The sequence below is a fragment of the Lutra lutra genome, chromosome 3 (genome assembly GCF_902655055.1).
Source record: "Lutra lutra chromosome 3, mLutLut1.2, whole genome shotgun sequence".
In the NCBI taxonomy this organism is placed as follows: Eukaryota; Metazoa; Chordata; class Mammalia; order Carnivora; family Mustelidae; genus Lutra; species Lutra lutra.
The window spans coordinates 3,639,490-3,656,122 of record NC_062280.1 but is presented as its reverse complement, the minus strand read 5'-3'; the positions used below and the strand labels follow the sequence as shown (position 1 = coordinate 3,656,122).

Genomic DNA, 16,633 nt, shown 5'->3' with positions numbered 1-16,633 from the left:
AGAGCTGAGCCAGGCCTCTGAGTCAGGCCTATACCCTTTCACTCCATCATATCTAATAAGGCTCAGTAAATACTGCAGTGTTATTAGGCTGCTGGCAACATAATTGTTAAGAGATGGAGGCTGGAATTTTATGACAATAAGAACTATAAGGGTTGCAAAGAGGGTTAGGAGATGAAGCAGAAGTGGGTGCAGAGAGGAGTTAGATGGGTCAGACCACCAGCAGGAGAAGGGAATATCTCCTGAGAGATCTTTCCTAATGCTAAGCACAGAAAAATCTACGATAGATGGCTGGAAAGAGAATGGTAGAAGGATAAAAGGGAAATATTAAAACCTAGGTGAGTATAATTGTGTTTGTGTGTGTCTGTGAGGGTGCATATGCGCATGTGTGTATATAGATTGGTGGAGATGTGTGCAAAGAATCATCTCACTGAACCAACCAAAATCTACCCTACACCAATTACCAATTCAGCTGATTTTCTCCAAATCCTGAATTCACCTGCTCTTATCCTACCTTTCTCAATTAAATTAAAAAAAAAACTAAAGTAGATCCTATTTCTTTTCTTTTTTTAAAATTTTTTATTTCTTTTTTTTTTTTTAAAGATTTTATTTATTTGTCAGAGAGAGAGGGAGAGAGAGCAAGCACAGACAGACAGAATGGCAGGCAGAGGCAGAGGGAGAAGCAGGCTCCCTGCTGAGCAAGGAGCCCGATGCGGGACTCGATCCCAGGACGCTGGGATCATGACCTGAGCCGAAGGCAGCTGCTTAACCAACTGAGCCACCCAGGCATCCCAATTTTTTATTTCTTTTCAGCGTAACAGTATTCATTGTTTTTGCACCACACCCAGTGCTCCATGCAATACGTGCCCTCCTTAATACCACCACCTGGTTCCCCCAACCACCCACCCCCCGCCCCTTCAAGACCCTCAGGTTGTTTTTCAGAGTCCATAGTCTCTCATGGTTCACCTCTCCTTCCAATTTCCCTCAACTCCCTTCTCCTCTCCATCTCCCCTTGTCCTCCATGTTATTTGTTATACTCTAAAGTAGATCCTATTTCTATTATAATATTTTATTTTGAAATTGCTTAAGATAAGAAATTGTAAAAAAAAAAAAAAAGTTACAGAAAGTTTCTGTGGACCCAAGTCTTGCCCCATTGATAATATTTTCTATAACCATAGTAAAATGTCAAAACCAGGAAATGCACAGTGGTACAATTCTGTTCATTCAGGCACAGGTTTTATTTGGACGTCATCAGTCTTTCTTTATATATACTCTTTTTCAGGGTAAGATTTGAAATCTTATCACATGTATGGATTCCTATAACCATCACCACAAGCAGAATCCAAAACTGTTCTATCACCATACCATCAGAAAGAAACTTCTTCCTGTTACACTTTAATAATCACACCATTTCTTGGCCCTAACCCTTGCAACCACTGATCTGTTCTCCATCACTACAATTTTGTCACTTCAGGAATGTTCTATAGTATGCAATCTATATAATTCCACCGCTCTTTTTTTCATTCATTATGTTCCAAGGGTCCTTTCATTGTCATTTCCTTTCTATCTGAATAGCTTTTTTAGCCATTCTTTTAGAACAAGTCTGCTGGTGACAAATCCTCCTAGTGTTTCTTCACCTTATTTCTTGAAGGATGTTTTTTGCTGGATAAAGAATATGGCAGGTGAGGTGGGGGTTGTGTCTGAGGGGCTCAGTCCATTAAGCATCTGCCTTCAGCTCAGGTCATGATCCAGGGTCCTGTGATAGAGCCTTGTGTTGCTTCTCCCTCTGCACCTCTCCCTGCTTGTGCTCATGCTCTATCATGAATCAATAAAATATTTTTTAAAATTCTGGGTTGACAGTGCTTTTCTTTCAGGACTTGAAAAATGTTTGCCTTTTTCTTCTGTCCTTCAAGTTTCTGAGGAGGGATCTGCTATCATTTGACTCATTTTTCCCCAATAGGTAATGCATGGTTTCTCTCTGGCTCTGGAAGCTTTTGAAAGTATTTCTTCATCTTCCTTCATCTTTCCTTTTCATAGATTTAATTGTGACATATCTGGGTGTGAGCTTTTAAAAGTTTGTTCTGGTTGGGGGTACATTTAGTTTCTGGAATATGTAGGTTTATGTCTCTCACCAAATATGAGATGTTTGAACCATTATCCTTTCAAGTATTTTTCAGTTTAGTGTTCTTTTTCTTCTGAAACTTTGCTAACATGAATGTTAAATCTTCTGTTATCATCTCACAGGTCCCAGGGGAACCATTCATTTTTTTAGATATCATTTTCTCATCTGCTATTCATATTGATAATTTCTATTGCTCTGTCTTCAAGTTTACTGACTCTTCTGGCCTCCTGATTTTGCTATTGAACTCATTAATTTAATTGTGTTTTTATTTTCTACATTTATGATGCTTTCATATCTTGGGAGCCTTGCTGGCTAGGGAAATAGTGTCCCTTCTAGAGCTAACTAATTCCTGGAGGTAGTAAGTGATTCTGTCTACCACATGTTTTTTTATATGCAAACCTACCAATCCAGAGCTGTACCCCAACCACCTTCTTTAGTCTAACTTTCACACACCAAGCCAATATTTCCCCTGCCCTAAATCACTCAGGGCCAGGTACTGAACAACTGGGGATTACCACCATAGCTCAGAGCCTGCCAAAATTATTCAAACTATTCAATCCTAAACTTGTTCAAACTTGACTACCCTGACTCACCCCTTCCTTCTATTGGTTTCCAAATAAAAGCTTGTACCTGTGCTTTCCTCTCACTCCTCCAGCCTAACTGACCCTAGTACTTCCTCATGTAGCCTTGCATGGCAGCATGCTCTTTTTTTTTTTTTTAAGATTTTATTTATTTATTTGACAGAGAGAGATCACAAGTAGACAGAGAGGCAGGCAGAGAGATAGAGAGAGAGAGAGAGAGAGAGAGAGAGAAGCAGGCTCCCTGCCAAGCAGAGAGCCCGATGCGGGACTCGATCCCAGGACCCTGAGATCATGACCTGAGCCGAAGGCAGCAGCTTAACCCACTGAGCCACCCAGGCGCCCCGCAGCATGCTCTTAATAAACTCTTCTTTCCATGGCACTGACGTGTCAGTGTTATCATTTAGTCACTTTTAGAAATCAAATCCTAGGTTCAGTTAAAACAACCATCTAATGAATTTTTTATTTCAGTTATTATATTTTTAAATTATAAAATTTCCATTTGGTTTATCTTTATATCTGCTATAAATTTTTGCTCAGATTTTTCTGTTTCTTTTTCATTTGATTCAAGAGTATTTGTAATTGCTTATTAGAATATTTTTGTAATAGCTGCTTTAAAATCCTTGTCTGATAATCCCAACATCTTCATCATCTTGAGTTGACATCTGTTGATTATATTTTCTTGTTGGAGCTGACATTTGCCTAGTACAGTGAGCAATTTAATACTATATCCTGGACAGTTGGATATCCTAAGGGTCTGATTCCTATTTAGGTATCTTAGTTGAGGGGAGCCTGAATCTTGGCTTAGGCATCCAAATCTTGATTTCAGTTTAGGTCCTGATTTTAGAGTTATGGGATCAAGCCCCATGTTGGCCTCTGCACTGAGCACGAAGCCTACTTAGGATTCCCTCTCTCTCCCTCACCCTCTGCCCCTTTCCCACCCCCATTCACTCTCTCTCTCTCAAAAAAAAAAAAAAGATATCCTAATTGAGCATGTACTTAACCTATTAATGTTCAGAATGTACAGTCTAGCCCACTTTCGTGGGCTATGATTCAAATGTCAATTTGGTTTATAAAGCCTCTAGAGTGTTATTTTGTGGTGACAGAACAATGACACCCCCCCCCCACACACACAAGCTGTTTATATCCTAATGCTTAGAACTTATGAATATGCCACCTTACATGGTAAAAGAGACTTTGCAAAAGTGACTAAGTTAAGGATCTTGATATGGGAAGATTAGCCTGGATTTCACGGGGGGCCCAATCTAATCACAAGTGTCTTTATAAAAAGAAGGCAAGAGGATTCAAAAAAGACGGGAGATGTGATCACAGAAATAGAAGTTGGAGTGATGTGCTCTAAAGATAAGAGGAAGAGGCCATGAGCCAAGGCACACAGGCAACCACTAAAAGCTGGAAAGACAAGGAAATGGATTCTCCCCAAAACCTCCAGAAAGGTTTCCAGAAAGAAGGCAGGTCTATGGACACCTTGATTTTAGCCCATAAGATCCATTTTGGCTTTCTGATCTCTAAAACTGTAAGATAATAAATTTGTGTTGTTTTAAGCCACTAATTTTTGGTAATTTTTTTAACAACAATAAGAAACTAATACATGATAGAAGTTAGTTAGAGTTCTGCCAACTAGCCCCACTACTGGAGCACCACAGGTATGAGGGAGGACACGGCTTCTTCACAGGTTTTTGTCTCAAGATCAAAGAAATTGCCAATAACTTATTGGTTTAAAGCAACAAAAATTTATTATCTCATTGTTTCCTTAGTTAAGAATTCCATAGCTAAATGTTTCAAGGGACTAAAATCAAGATGTGGGCCAGCCACAACCACACTTGGAGATTCAACTAGAGAAAGATCCACTTCCAATTCTTTCACGTTGCTGGCAGAATTCATTTCCTTGCAGTTGTAAGGCTAAGATCCCCAAGTCTTGCTACCTGTCAGCAGGGGACCACACTCAGGTCTTAGAGACCATTCTCAGATATTTGCCACATGGACTCCTCCATCTTAGCAACATGTCAAATGCTTCTCGTGTCAAATGCTTCTCATGCCTTGAATTTCTCTAACTTCCCCTTCTACTACCAGGCAAAGAAAACCCTTAACTTTTGAAGGGCTTATGTAATTAGGCCAGGACCACCTGGATAATCTCCTTATCTTAATATCTACCATACTGTATAACATAGCCTAACCACAGAGGTCATGTCCATCAAATTCACAGTTTCAGGTCAGGGCAAATACTCAAAGGTAGAAAACATAAGGGGTACATCTTAGAATTCTGCCTACCACATATAGTTAAGAAGTTTCTGTTCTATTTGGGCTTCTCCTTTCCTAGTCCTTTGGCTAGAGAAAGAAGATTTTCTTATTTTTGTTGTTGCTACTGTTTTTGTTTATTTGTTGTTGTTGTTGTTCGCTTTTTTGTCTCTGCCCACTGTTGTTTCCAGGTTACAAATATTTTTAGCATACAGACTTGGATATATTGAAGGCAAGAAAAAAGCCCAGGAAATGCACTACCAAGTCATTCCTTAAGTCTCAAGATGTCTAGCTAATTTACTTTTTTCTCACTTTTCAGATCTTCTGATAAATGACTTGTATATTTTGTTGAGGGTTTTCTGGTATTGTTACTGTTATTAACAGGAGGTATAAAATGGGATGCGCCTACTCCATCTTGCGTAGAACAAAACTTTAGTTACGTGGGACAATTGGGACGATGAAAGGCAATGCAGTTAAGAGGAAAGACCACTAAACTCTAAGTCAGGAGACCTGGGTTCTGATCTAGAATCTGTTATTGGCTAGGCAATGATTTTCATGTTGTGTGTGCATAGACCCTAGGAGGATGTAAGAAGTGAATATTAAAACTTCTGTTTGCAATTAGTTTAGCTCATCCTTTAAAAATTTCTTTTTGGGGGGTGCCTGGATAACTCATTCAGTTAAGTGTCTGCTTGGTTTCAGCTCTGGTTGTGATCTCAGGGTCATGAGACTGAGCCCCACATAGAGTGCAGAGCCTGCCTGAGATTCTCTCCCTTTCCCTCTGCCCCTCGCCCTGCTCAAGTGCTCTCTTTCTTCCCACTGCCCCGTCTAAAATAAATAAATAAATACATAAAATCTTTTTTAAAATTTTATTCTTTGGAGAATGTTTTATAATGTGCACATGTTGGTTCATATATATATAAGTACATAGATAAATACACATATATTGGTGATACATGCTCAAAAATGTTTTATTGGATTGGTAACATCCTGATATCTAAAATTAGACTGCCCCAGACTTTCTGGGACATCTAATTGCATAAATATGTCATATTTGATTTAGGGCAGTTCTCTTCAACATGGAACAGACTGTAATTCATCAATTAAGATTCTTTTATATATCTTTAGTTGAGAATATAATTCTTAGCTCAAATAATGTTTCCCTACATTCCTTAGAACTTTCATATGGAGAAATGATCAAATGAGTGTGAATCATTCTTAGAAAAGTAACCCTTTAAAAACAAAATACAATAAATAAATTAGAAGTTTATATTTCCAACCTAATAAACTTAGGTGAGCTGAGTTAAAAGAAATAGGTGCTTTCTGGAATTCATTTAAGATTATACTTAGTTGAGGTGCCTGGGTGCCTTAAGTCGGTTAAGTGTCTGCATTCAGTTCAGGTCATGATCCCAGGGTCTTAGGATCAAGCCACATGTTGGGCTCTGTGCACAGTGTGGGGAGCCTGCTTCTCCTTCTCCTCCCCACTCATGTTCTCTGTTGCTCCCTCTGTCTCTCTCTCTTTCTCTCTCAAAAATAAATGAATGAATAAAAAAATTTTTTAAAGATTATACTTAGTCAACTTGCTAAGCATAAAATTGTTAGGGGCACCTGGGTGGCTCAGTGGGTTAAGCCTCTGCCTTTAGCTCAGGTTGTGATCTCAGGGTCCTGGGATTGAGCCCCACATCAGGTTCTCTGTTCAGTGGGGATCCTGCTTCCCCCTCTCTCTCTGCCTGCCTCCCTGCCTACTTGTGATCTCTCTATCAAATAAATAAATAAAATCTTTTTTAAAAATTCCGTTAGTCTAACTTCCATCTTTAGCCTTAACACTGAGAGGCACATTTACATTGGTCACTCTGAAACTGTGACCCACAGTTCTTTCCAAGTAGTCTTCCCTTTGCTTTTTCACTGCCATTGACATTCTGAGAAAACTGGTACCCACTGCTCCAGTGTCTCTGACCTTCACATGGCTGCATGTGACAGAGATCACACATTGATCTCCTCTCTCATCTTTTTTTTTTTATGGATACCCCATAGCTGACTTATGACTGCCTTGCTAGAAGCTATCTTCCTCAACATTCTTTGTAGCTCATTGTAGCCACATGACTAATGTCTGAGAGGATATGAGTAGAAGAGACGTGCACAATATTTGTATCACAATCTTAAAAGTAAGCTATTTTTCCATTATATCTTCTTCCCATGGACTGGAACACATTTGTGATGATGGTCAGCAAGCTTCAGCCTTGCCCTCAAAGAAAACAAGGAAAGGTGGGCAGAAGGCTGCACGATCTATGGGAACAGAGCTGCCTTCCTACCAAAAACTGCTCAAAAGGTCAAGACTTCTCTGTGAGAGAGAAAAAACATTTATCTTGTTTGATCCATTATATATTTTGGACTCTGTTACAGCAGCCTATCCTATAATCTAACTAATGCACCTATTTAATCTTTCAGCACATGTTAAGTTCTTACTATACTAAGCTACTGTCTTAGGTTCTAGAGATTTAAAAAAATGAATCAAACGTACTTCCAATTTTGAATAACTCCAAACCTAAGAAAGGAAAATTTAAGTCAAAGGAAAATGGGAAGACAATTGGCCTTTATTAACCACCTATGTTTTCACATCCATTGGTTTATTAATCCTCACCAAAAAAAAAAGTTGTAATTGGTATAATTGTCATTGTACAGCCAATGGAAACAGATGATCCAGTGGCACATCAGCCTTATAAATAGTGGATTCGGTATGTACTTTTATCATCACCTTTGATGTAAGACCACTTTTTTATTGGTACTGATAAAGCCAGCAAAACTATATCTCCTTGGCCACAACTGAGATTCCTCATAAAATAGGTATGTGTGACTTGTATTCTAAAATCCCTTCCATTCCATCTTCTAGCAACAGCTCCCAATTTTCATATTAAGTTTTACTCTTTCCTCACTCTCCCTCTCTTCAGTCCATGTTCTTGACCAAGGCTACAACTCTGTCCTTAGAAGTGAAACATACTTCTTAGGCTTAGGCTAGTCAGTGTATCATGCTCCCTTAGCCACAGTGATTGGTTCAGGGATAAGAACGGGACTCAAGTCACTAACTTTGAGTTCTGAGGAAGCCAACTTGCTCTTGTCTTTTCATCTTGAACCTAAGAGGTTGGAAGGACTGGAGCACTATTGTGAGGAACCTGATGCTGAAGCTATGCAGAAGGCAGAATTAATGGTTGGAGCACCAGGGAATTGTTCTGCTTGAATCCAGCTGTACTTGAAGTCTTGGGACCTACTCTTGGACTTTCTAGTTAAACAAGACAGTAAATTTCCTTTTGGGCCAGATTGGGTCAGTTTTCCTGCCACTAGTAACCAAAAGAATCCCACTCATTCTTTAGAGTCTTAGCCTCTGCTGAAGGTGAGCTATTTCCACTCATTAATGGAGAAAGGATGTATCTTTCTATCCTGTTGTTCATAATTTTATTGCTTGCTACAACCTCCGAGATTCTTAATAAACAAAAATAAAATACAAATGCCTTGTCAGTAACTGTCAATGGACACTACTTCAGAGATATTTTATAACATCTATTTTACTAATTTTGAATTTGCCATGATTTATGGCTTATGTATTTTTGGCTTTGATGGTTTACCATATTCATATGCTTTAAAAATCTATTATTTTATCTAATGATGTCTTCCTAAATCTAAATATAGTGCACAATCACAAAGAGTTCAGGCTGCAGGAAAAACCAATAGGGAGTTAAATTTAGAGTTTTACTGCACCATCAGGTCCTCTTCTTCATAAGACTATTATCATTAAGAGCAGGAAAAGTAGCTGACTTTCCTAATACAGAGAAACAGTTGCAGAGAGTCAGAAAAAAATGAAAGAAAGAGAAATATCGCCCAAATGGAAGAATAGAACCAAACCACAGCATGAGACCTAGGCAAAATGGATATAAGTTACATGCCTGATAGAGAAATTAAAGTAATGATCATAAAGATACTCACTGGACTTGAGAAAGAATGGAAAACATGAGTGAAACCCTTAACACAGAGATAAAAAAAGAACCAATAAGAGCACCTGGGGGGCTCAGTTGGTTAAGTGGCTGCCTTTGTCTCAGGTCATGATACCAAGGTCCTAGAAATGAGTCCTGCATCAGATTCCCTTCTCAGTGGAGAGCCTGCTTCTCCCTCTCCCTCTGCTGCTCTGCCTACTTATGCTTCTATCTCTCTGCCAAATGAATAAAATCTTTAAAAAAAAAAAAAAAGAACCAATAAGAGATCAAGAACACAATAAATGAAATTTAAAATACATTTTTTTAAATATTTTTTAAAGATTTTATTTATTTATTTGACAGAGAGAGATCACAAGCAGGCAGAGAGGCAGGCAGAGAGAGAGGAGGAAGCAGGCTCCCTGCCGAGCAGAGAGCCCAATGCGGGGCTCGATCCCAGGACCCTGAGATCATGACCTGAGCCGAAGGCAGCGGCTTAACCCACTGAGCCACCCAGGCGCCCGAAATTTAAAATACATTTGATGGAATAAATAGCAGACTAGATCAAGCAGAAGAATGAATTAACAACTTGGGAGACAGAGAAATAAAAAGTAATCAAGTTGAACAGATGAGAGGAAAGGAAATTATGCAAATTGAGAATGGTCTTAGGGAACTCAGTGACCAACAAACATAATAACATTAGCATTATCAGAAGAAGAGAGAGAAAAGGGGACAGAAAATTTATTTGAAGAAATAATAGCTGAAAACTTCTCTAATCTGGGGAAGGAAAGAGATATCCAGATCCAGGGGGCACAAAGATCCCCCCAAAAACAATCCAAGGAAGTCCACACCAAGACACATAATAATCAAAATGGCAAAAATGTAATGATAAAGAAAAAAAATTTTAAAGAAGCAAGAGAAAAGACAGTTACATACAAGGGAAACCCTATACGGTTATCAGTAGATTTTTCAGCAGAAACTTTGCAGGCCAGAAGAGAGTGGCATGATATATTCAAAGTGCTGAAAGGGGAAAAATCTGCAGCCAAGGGTACTTTATCTAGCAAGGCTAGCGTTCAGAGTAGAAGGAGAAATAAGGAGTTTCTTAAACAAATAAAAACTAAAGGATTTCATGACACAAACCCAACCCTACAAGAAATATTAAAGGGGACCTTTTGAGAGGAAAGGAAAGACCATAAGTGAAAGTATGAAAAGAAAAAACACAAAGTAAAAATAAGTATCTTTTAAAAATCAGTCAAGGGATTCACAATATAAAAGGATGTAAAATGTAACACCATATACCTCAAATGTGATAGGGAAAGGAGTAAAGAATGGGCTTAAATTTAAGCTGCCACCAACTTAATATAGACTGCTATGTGCAGAAGATGTTATACACAAACCTACTGGTAACCACAAATTAAAAACCAGGCATAGATATGCAAAAAATAAAAAAGGAGGAATCCAAGTTTATCACTACAGGAAGCCAACTAACTGTGAAAGAAGAGAGCAAGAGAAAAGAACTACAAACACAGCCACAAAATGAATAACAAAATGGTAATAAGTACATACTTATTAATAATTACTCTGAATATAAATGGACTAAATGCTCCAATCAAAAGACATAGGGTGGGATGCCTGGGTGGCTCAGTGGGTTAAGGCCTCTGCCTTCAGCTCAGGTCACAATCCTAAGGTCTTGGGATTGAGCCCCACATCAGGCTTTCTGCTCTGTGAGAATCCTGCTTCCTCCTCTCTCTCTCTGCCTGCCTCTCTGCCTACTTGTGATCTGTCTGTCAAATAAACAAATAAAATCTAAAAAAAAAAAAAAGACATAGGGTGACAGGGGTACCTGGATGGCTCAGTCAGTCAAATGTCAGGCTCTTGATTTCAGCTCAGGTCATGATCTCAGGGTCATGAGATCAAGCCCCATCAGACCCTGAACTGAGCATGGAACCTGCTTAAGAGTCTCTTTCTCCCTCTGCCTCACCCCTGCTTGTGTTCTCTCTCTCTCCAAAAAAAAAAAAAAAAAAAAAAAAAAAAAGACATAAGATGACAGAGTAGATAAAAAAACAAGACTCATCTATATGCTACCTATAGGAAACTCATTTCAGACCTAAAGACACCTGCAGATAGAGAAACATTTATCATGCAAATGGATGTTGAAAGAAAGACAGGGTAGCAATACTTGGACAAAATACACTTTAAAACAGACTATAACAGAAGACAAAGAAGGACCATATATAATAATAAAGGGGACAATCCAACAAGAGGATATAACAATTGTAAATATTTATGTACCAACATGGTAGCACCCGAATACATAAAACATTAATAACAAACATAAATGAAATAATCAATAGTAATATAATAATAGTAGGGGAATTTAACACCCCATTTGTATTGATGGACAGATCAGCCAAACAGAAAATTAACAAGGAAATGGGGCTTTGAATGACACACTGGACCAGATAGTTTTAACAGACGTATTCTGAACATTCCATCCTAAAACAGCAGAATACACATTCTTTTCAAGTGCACATGGAACATTCTCCAGAATACACCACATATTAGGTCACAGAACAAGTTTCAACAAATCTTTAAAAATCAAAGTCATACTAAGCTTCTTTCTGACCACAATGTTTTGAAAGTAGAAATCAACCACAAGAAAAAGTCTGGAAAGACCACAAATAAATGGAAGTTAAATAACATTTGGGTCAACCAAGGAGTCAAAGAAGAAATAAAAAATTACATGAAAACAAATGAAAATGAAAACACGATGGCCCCAAATCTTTGGGATGCAGCAGAAATGGTTCTAAGAGGGAAGTTATAGCAATACAAGTGTACCTCAAGAAGCAAAAGAAATCTCAAATAAACAGCCTAACTTTACACCCAAAGGAGCTAGAAAAAAAAAAAACAACAAACAAAACCCCAAACTAACAAGGAGAGACAGAAATTAAAACAAAACAAAACAAAGAAACAATTGTATAGATCAATGAAACCAGGAGCTGGTGCTTTGAAAAGTTCTACAAAACTGATAAACCTCTAGCCAGATCCATCAAAAATAGAGAGAGAAACTGAATAAACAAAATCACAAATGAAAGAGGAGAAATAACAACCAACATCACAGAAATACAAACAATTATAATAGAATCATGAAAACCAGTATACCAACATATTGGACAGCTGAGAAGTGACTAAAGTCCTAGATACATATAAACTACCAAAACTAAAGAAGGAAAAGAAAATTTGAACAGACCAATTACCAGCAATGCAATTGAATCAGTAATCAAAAAATTCCCCCAAAACAGAAGTTCAGGACCAGATAGTTTCATAGATGAAGTCAACCAAATATTTAAAGAAGAATTAATACCTATTCTTCTCAAACTATCCCAAAAAAACAGGAGTCAGGAAAATTCCCAAGTTCATTGTATGAGGCCAGTATCACTCTGATACCAAAACCAGAAAAAGACACCACCAAAAAAAAAAAGAGAAATATATGCTAATATCTCTCATGATTATAAATGCAGAAATTATCAATATTAGCAAACAGAATCCAACAATACATTTAAGAAATCATACCATGATCAAGTGATATTTATTCCTGGGATGCAACAGTGGTTCAATATTCACAAAACAATCAATGTGATATGTCACATCAATAAAAGAAAGGATAAAAACCATATGATTATTTCAATAGATACAGAGAAAACATTTGATAAAATATAACACCCATTCATGACAAAAACACTCAGCAAAGTAGGTTTACCTCAACGTAAAAAAGGCCTTACAAGAAAACACGAAGCCAACATCATACTCAATGGTGAAAAAGTGAAAGCTTTCCCCCTAAGGACAGGGACAAGACAAGGATGTCCACTCTCCTACTTTTACTCAACATATTACTGGAAATCCTAGCCACAGCAATTAGACAACATAAAAAAATAAAAGGCATCCAAATTGGTAAGGAAGAAGTAAAACTCTTATTATTTGTAGATGACATGATATTGCATAGAAAATTCTAAAGACTACACCAACAAAAACCACTAAAACTGATAAATAAATTCATTAAAGTCACAGGATATGAAATCAATGTGCAGAACTTTGTTGCATTCTTATACACTAATAATGAAGTAGCAGAATGTGAAATTAAGAAACAGTTCCATCCATTTGCGACGACGTGGATGGAACTAGAGGGTATCATGCTTAGCGGAATAAGTCAGTCGGAGAAAGACAACTATCATATGATCTCCCTGATATGAGGGAGAGGAGATGCAACATGGGGGGTTAAGGGGGTAGGAGAAGAGTAAATGAAACAAGATGGGATTGGGAGGGAGGCAAACCATAAGTGACTCTTAATCTCACAAAACAAACTGAGGGTTGATGGGGGGAGGGGGTTGGGAGAGGGGGGTGGGGTTATGGACATTGGGGAGGGTGTGTGCTATGGTGAGTGCTGTGAAGTGTGTAAACCTGGTGATTCACAGACCTGTACCCCTGGGGATAAAAATATATGTTTATAAAAAATAAAATTAATTAAAAAAAAGAAACAGTTCCATTTACAATTGCACCAAATACAATAAAATATCTGGGAATAAACTTAATCCAAAAGGTGAAAGACTTATACTCTGAAAACTATAAAACACTGATGAAAAAAAGGTCAAGACAATACAAAGAAATGGAAAGACATTCCATGGGTTGGAAGAAGAAATATTAGTGAAGTGCCTACACTACCTAAAGCTATCTACAGATTTAATGCAACCCCTATCAAAATACCAAAAGCATTTTTCACAGAACTAGAACTAAACAATCTAAAATTTGTATGGAACCACAAAAGACTTTGAATAGCCAAAGCAATCTTGAGAAAGAAAAAAATGGAGGTATCACAATTCCAGATTTCAAGTTATATTACAAAGTAGTACAAATTAAAACAGTATGGCACTGGCATAAAAACAGACTTATAGACGGGGGAGGCGCGGAGGAGGCGCGGCCGCCACAGGACGCCTGTCTCGGCCCGGCCACCGGCCACCGGACAGGCGCCTCCGGCTCTCACCGGCCCGCCTGCTGCTTTCGGCCCGGGCGGCGGCGGCGGCGGGCGGCGTGCGCGTGTGAGATGCGGCCGCGGGCAGCCCGGACGCGAGCAGCGGCCGCCGCGGTAGCGGAGAAGGCGGGCGCGGCCTCCTCAGCGCCCGGCGCGCAGTGCATGAGGGCGAGCACGCGGGCTCTGGGCAGCCGCCGGCCACGCCGCCTTCATAAACATTTGTTTAGGACTCGTTCGCCCCGCTGAGGCCGCGGCGCCCCCGCCATGGAGGCCCCGTCCGACCCCGGGCCCCAGGCCTCGGCCTCGGCCTCAGCCTCAGCCTCAGTCTCAGCCTCGGCCGCGGCGCCGCTGCGTGCCCCGGAGGTGGCGCGGCTCCGCGAGGAGCAGGAAAAGGTGGTCACTAACTGCCAAGAGAAAATCCAGCATTGGAAGAAGGTAGATAATGACTATAATGCCCTGCAAGAAGGACTCAGTACCTTGCCTGATAAATTGTCATATAATATCATGGTACCATTTGGCCCCTTTGCCTTCATGCCAGGAAAGCTTGTCCATACTAATGAAGTTACTGTTTTACTTGGGGACAATTGGTTTGCAAAGTGCTCAGCAAAGCAGGCTGTGGGCTTAGTCGAGCATCGGAAAGAACATGTAAGAAAAACAATAGATGATTTAAAAAAAGTGATGAAAAATTTTGAAACCAGAGTTGAATTCACAGAAGATTTGCAAAAAATGAGTGATGCTGCAGGTGATATTGTTGATATAAGAGAAGAAATTAAAAGTGACTTTGAATTTAAAGCAAAACACCGAATTGCTCATAAACCTCACTCCAAACCAAAAACTTCAGAGATTTTTGAAGCAGATTTTGCAAATGATGTAAAATCCAAGAATTTGCTTGCTGATAAGGAACTGTGGGCTCGACTTGAAGAACTAGAGAGACAAGAAGAATTGCTGGGTGAACTTGATAGTAAGCCTGGTACTACGATTGCAAATGGAGAGGATACGACATCTTCTGAAGAAGAAAAGGAAGATCAGAATATAAATGCGCATGTGATGCATCAAGTAACAGACTCTGTTACTTCGAGCAGCTGTTATAAGGATGTTACACATTCAGAACTGTTCAGTGGTCAAATGAATGGCATTCATACAGTGAACGGTTCAAATTCTTACCACAGTAATGAAGATGATGATGATGGTGGTGGTGGCGATAATGAAAATGACCAGGATGCTTTAGGGGTTGGAGATCATTCTATACCAACAATATATTTTTCTCATACGGTCGAACCTAAGAGGGTCCGAATAAATACTGGAAAAAATACCACTTTAAAATTCAGTGAAAAGAAAGAAGAAGCCAAACGTAAACGAAAGAACAGCTCTGGCAGTGGTCATTCTGCCCAAGAGCTGCCTACTATCAGGACTCCTGCTGATATTTATAGGGTCTTCGTTGATGTTGTGAACGGGGAATATGTCCCTCGTAAGTCCATCCTGAAGTCTCGCAGCAGAGAAAACAGTGTTTGCAGTGATACCAGTGAAAGCAGTGCCGCTGACTTTGATGACAGACGGGGAGTTCTGAGGAGTATTAGCTGTGAAGAGGCCACTTGTAGTGACACTAGTGAGAGTATTTTGGAAGAGGAACAAGAAGAAAACCATCATAAGAAACTTTTGCCCTTATCAGGAACACCTGAGGCTTTTTCTGGAACTGTAATAGAAAAAGAATTTCTGTCGCCCTCCTTAACACCACACCCAACCATGGTTCATCCTGTGCTACCCACCATTCCAGAACGAAAAGAAGTTCTGTCAGAAGTATCAGAAGAAACTACAAAGAGGGTTTCAAAGTTCAAAGCTGCCAGATTGCAGCAGAAAAACTAGGGCCTGCCTAGGCAATGGTAGTTTACATCCTGGAACCTAGTTTTGCATTTCTTTAGAATCTGTATCACAAAATACGTTACATGTAGTTTGAAATAAGGCGTCCAGAATTCATTTGGCAGCAAGATCTCATACTGTTATCAGTGGTATTAAAAATCAAAGTAAATGTTTGAATACTTTAATATTCAGCTTGTTTTGTTAATTCTCTGAATACTGTCAATACTGTTGTCTTAAGTTTTCTTATGATGCACTGGCAGTATTTAGAATTATCTTTCAAAGAATACTGTTCATATGCATTGTTTTTGTGTTTTGAACTAAATATAGGCAGTTTTGTACCAGCTGTGAAGTTGTGCGTACCATATGGACCATTTTAAGGAAACTTCTAAAATTTCAGATAGATTCAACAATTATATTACTTGCTTTAGCATTTTAAAAGCACTTTAAAAAAAATCTACTTCTGTAGGTTTTGCAGCTAGGTGGCTATTTAAAAAAATTCTCCCCTTTGTTGGTCATTCTATCATCTCTGAGGCAGAAAGCTACATGTACCCTATGGGAAAGTTTCTTTGATTGGAAGAATGGTATTTTGTAAAACATTTTTTTTTCTAGTAAAAATTTTATGAAACTTGGTCTCTAAAATGTGAACTTTTATGATTCAGAATTGAATACAGAAATGTCTTTGATTCATATACATGCTACCTGCACCACACAGTGGTTCCTTGAATTCATGTAATTCCGTAGGCAATTCTTCTCCCTTGGTGTGTTCACTTTTAACCGGAATTATATTTTGGGAGAGAAGTAAGGTTGTGTAGATGCTAAGAAAAATTACCAGATTTTT

General features: G+C 38.9%; 1 protein-coding gene across 2 annotated transcripts; it reads left to right on the top strand.

Annotated features, from left to right (window-relative positions):
* The first annotated feature begins 13,928 nt into the window (after positions 1-13,928).
* LOC125095984 (unconventional prefoldin RPB5 interactor-like) lies at positions 13,929-16,427 on the top strand. Of its 2 annotated transcripts, XM_047722576.1 has the most exons (2): positions 14,106-14,331; positions 14,367-16,427. In XM_047722576.1, the coding sequence occupies exon 2, from the start codon at positions 14,443-14,445 to the stop codon at positions 15,799-15,801; it is 1,359 nt and encodes a 452-aa protein (XP_047578532.1). In that variant the 5' UTR covers positions 14,106-14,331; positions 14,367-14,442; the 3' UTR covers positions 15,802-16,427. The 2 variants fall into 2 exon arrangements, with proteins under 2 accessions (XP_047578530.1, XP_047578532.1); XM_047722574.1 differs by having other exon boundaries at positions 13,929-16,427.
* The last annotated feature ends 206 nt before the right edge of the window (positions 16,428-16,633 follow it).